The sequence below is a fragment of the Loa loa genome (genome assembly GCF_000183805.2).
Source record: "Loa loa unplaced genomic scaffold supercont3.12, whole genome shotgun sequence".
NCBI lineage: Eukaryota > Metazoa > Nematoda > Chromadorea > Rhabditida > Onchocercidae > Loa > Loa loa.
The window spans coordinates 429,275-432,508 of NW_018108192.1; the positions used below are offsets into that span (position 1 = coordinate 429,275).

The following is a 3,234-nucleotide window of genomic DNA, read 5'->3' on the forward strand; positions in this document are numbered from 1 at the left end:
TAATTTTAAAGAATGTAAATTGGTTAAATGATTTACACTATTAACATTTATTTATAGCAAGAAATTTATTTGTTAGTTTGGGGTATGGTTGGAATCTCGCGAATCGGAATTCGCGACACTTGTTTCTATAACTTGAAGATCGTAAGGAGTCATCGATTTGGAATTCAAAATTTTTGGTCTTGATTGTTATCCAAACATAGTTATTCAAATTGCATTTTAGGTAACCTGGGAACAGCGAAACAGCTTGTTCGCGATGAGCTGATAACCGATATGGAAATAATTCGTTCGCTGGCATGTATACATGAATCACTGAAATGGTTCTGTGGCAGCATGCGTTCTCTCATCGAAAAGCTCCCGGAGTCGTCCCGTAATGCAATGCATAAATGCGTTGTACAATTACAAAGAACAGATGGAAGTGGCATTGTTCACCAATCTGTGAGTAATATTTTAGCTTATAATTTACCGTAATAACAGTATTTATTACTTTGGGCAGATGTTGTATTTTGGAATATGCTGAATCTGTATGCATACTATGATGTAAGGATGCATGGATTTTTCAAAAATTTAAAAATTTTAATCATATATTGGACCAGTTTTCCATAGTTTCTTATACGTCACTTTATTCGTTTCGCTTACAATAGCTTCATTATGAAAAAGACTGGAAGCGAGGAGCATATAGCATTCAAAGAGAAGTTTGATTTAATTCCTGCAATATGTATACTCGTCATTATGAAAAAACTTTATTATGAAAACTGAAAGGAAAGAACATATAGCATTCAAAGAGAAATTTAATCTAATGTCCGCAATACAGTTTAGTAGCTGGGAAATCCAACTTTGTTGAATTAATTGACTCTCAAAGAAATTAAACTAATTTTAAGGAAGAGCATATTGCCGTTGCGCTAGATTCCAGATTAGCCGATTTGGAAGCAAAAGCGGACACTTGTTTATTGATAATTCACCTTGAGCTTCGTGTACATTGCTTCTTTCATTTATTGCCACTCGCTCGAGTAAGGCCTTCATTACCTCATGATGAACTCGATAACGAAGTAAGTTATCCATATTCTTAAAGTAAAACGGCAAAGCATTTCTTATTTTCCTCACTCTTTTATGTTTGTTTTCTCTCATGCTTTGTTTTGTTTATTGCTAATATGATATAAGCTTAAATTGACTGAGGATTTGAAATTTTCGTGGGAAATTTTTCAAGCTGTAATTAACTATAGGTAATTGATTTTGGGCGTGATATGGCTCATTTTCATCAAGTACTCAGCACGAATCTTCCGCCACATAAAATGAAATATCTCTTTGACGGCTTAGGACATCTTTCAGCTTCCATCTTCATTCATTCCAGGTAATAAGTTTTTGTATTGGAATTTATTCTTCGAAACTTTTATTCTACACAGGCCCAAGGGCAAATTCAGAAACCATTTTCGGATTTCCAAAAATACACGATGAATGTTAAAAATATTGCTCGTTCTAGTATTTTCCTTTAATCTTGCTAAGAATAGAAATTTTCAGCCAACATATGCAAAAATTGAATGAAAATGGAAAGAAACGTGTCTGTCGAAATATTTTTGCAGTACAACAGAGGTTAAGTCAGCTGACAGGACATCGTGAAAGTGAGCTAGAAAGAGCGAGAATTTTTTTCGAATTACTCAACCACGATCCTGATCAGTTGTTGGCTTTAATTCTGGAGCGAGGAGCAATATTTTCACACCTGGAATACACTTACCTTCTTGCGCTTGCTCTAAGGTAAATCCATATCTATTTGAAGCATACCATTTTTTGAAAAATTCCAGACTTGTTATAAAATGATTGATAAGGTGGAGAGCATCTCTCTTCAGGTCACACCCAATACTAAGCGCTCAACCTGGTGCTTTGGAACAAAGGATTTTGCAACTGAAGACGATTTTAACACAACTAAAGAAGTGAACATTGCTTAAATGCTTCATCGAATGATGTGTAAAACTTAGCTGGAAGTTTTTTTTGTTTGGTAGTTTTTTGCCATTTGTAACATATTATTTGATCATTTGAGATTTCTTTCCATCTTGATAATTTTGATACCATAATTTCTAGTTAAAGGGTAACTGGCTGATTGCAAAACTTAATTCCGAGTTAATCGGATTCGTATATGCTTCAGGTGCTTCCACTTCTAATGTTTTTTTTTTTTTTACTTTACCGCGTATATTTAGTGCTTCACACTTGAAAACAGGATTCATATTAGTATAATCCCTGTTTTGTTAAAAGATTCATTTCACAGATGTCGAAGGCAAAAGCCGTTATTTATATATCAGTTGTGGAAGTTCTTCATTTCTTGATTATATAAAGTATTTTATTAGGTTTAATGGAAAATTTAATTTAAGCAATATTTGTTTCGGAAATGTGAGTGTTCTAAGATTTGTGCTATTCAAAGATCAGTCGTGAAAGTCCTTTGGTTATGATTATATATTAGCATCAGTTAGCATGATTTTACTGGTAGTATTTATAATAATTCCGTAATTCTTGAAGCGCATGTTGTATGTTTCTATCTGTTTTTAAAAAACCATGCAGATATTATACATTTTATTTGTCGGTAGTGATTTATATTTGAAAACTATGGGTGGTTTTTGTCTTTATTCGTTTTTTTTACGTTACTGTTTGCAAGATACAGGATATAAAAATGTTCAGAAAGTCCGGGATGTGAAATAGTGTATTCAAGATTTTATGGCAGCGTACTCATTTAAGATACCTTTTATCTGAATTCAAACATACCAACATATTTAAAATATCGAAGGTATTAGTCACTCGGTATTTTTAGAAATTTAATGTTTTAAAAAACACGGAGTTGTGAATATATTTTTTTAAGGCTGGTGATGCATAGGTGGAAAGGAATTATGCTTTCCTTAGATGTTTGACTGTGAAACAACTAAAGCATGGATTTATATATAGTATGAATAGCATGAATTTCTTCCTGTAAGGGTAGCAAGTTTCTGTATACGTGTTATGATTTTAGATAACACGCTGCACTTTATATACTGAGCTCGGCGAGTTATTCAAGTTTGATGCTCGAGAGTCCACAATTACCATCAGTTGTTGACTTGTCATTCGATTACAATGGTAGCAAAACACGATTCAATATAGTTCAGTTCGCCAACATTAACGCTGTTATCATTTCTGATATTGAGAAGATCGGGCAAACTGTACATGTAAGTTATACTTTATATTCTGGTTGGACTGGTTTCTTTTTCCTTTTTTTTC

At 33.2% G+C, this 3,234-nt stretch overlaps 2 protein-coding genes across 2 annotated transcripts in view; both read left to right on the forward strand.

The window, feature by feature from the left end:
- LOAG_16670 (Sec8 exocyst complex component specific domain-containing protein) overlaps positions 1 to 2,179 on the forward strand; it is a gene marked incomplete at its 5' end in the record, with an annotated part of 8,579 nt that extends 6,400 nt beyond the window's left edge. The window contains 5 exons of the mRNA XM_020449320.1: positions 221 to 435; positions 879 to 1,046; positions 1,221 to 1,348; positions 1,516 to 1,749; positions 1,842 to 2,179. Coding sequence (XP_020307181.1) covers positions 221 to 435; positions 879 to 1,046; positions 1,221 to 1,348; positions 1,516 to 1,749; positions 1,842 to 1,929 — 833 coding nt within the window. The 3' untranslated portion in view covers positions 1,930 to 2,179. The remainder of the gene's footprint in view (positions 1 to 220; positions 436 to 878; positions 1,047 to 1,220; positions 1,349 to 1,515; positions 1,750 to 1,841) is intronic.
- Positions 2,180 to 3,038: 859 nt separating this feature from the next.
- LOAG_16671 (isoleucyl-tRNA synthetase) overlaps positions 3,039 to 3,234 on the forward strand; it is a gene marked incomplete at both ends in the record, with an annotated part of 9,110 nt that continues 8,914 nt past the window's right edge. Inside the window, one exon of the mRNA XM_020449321.1 lies at positions 3,039 to 3,182. Coding sequence (XP_020307182.1) covers positions 3,039 to 3,182 — 144 coding nt within the window. The remainder of the gene's footprint in view (positions 3,183 to 3,234) is intronic.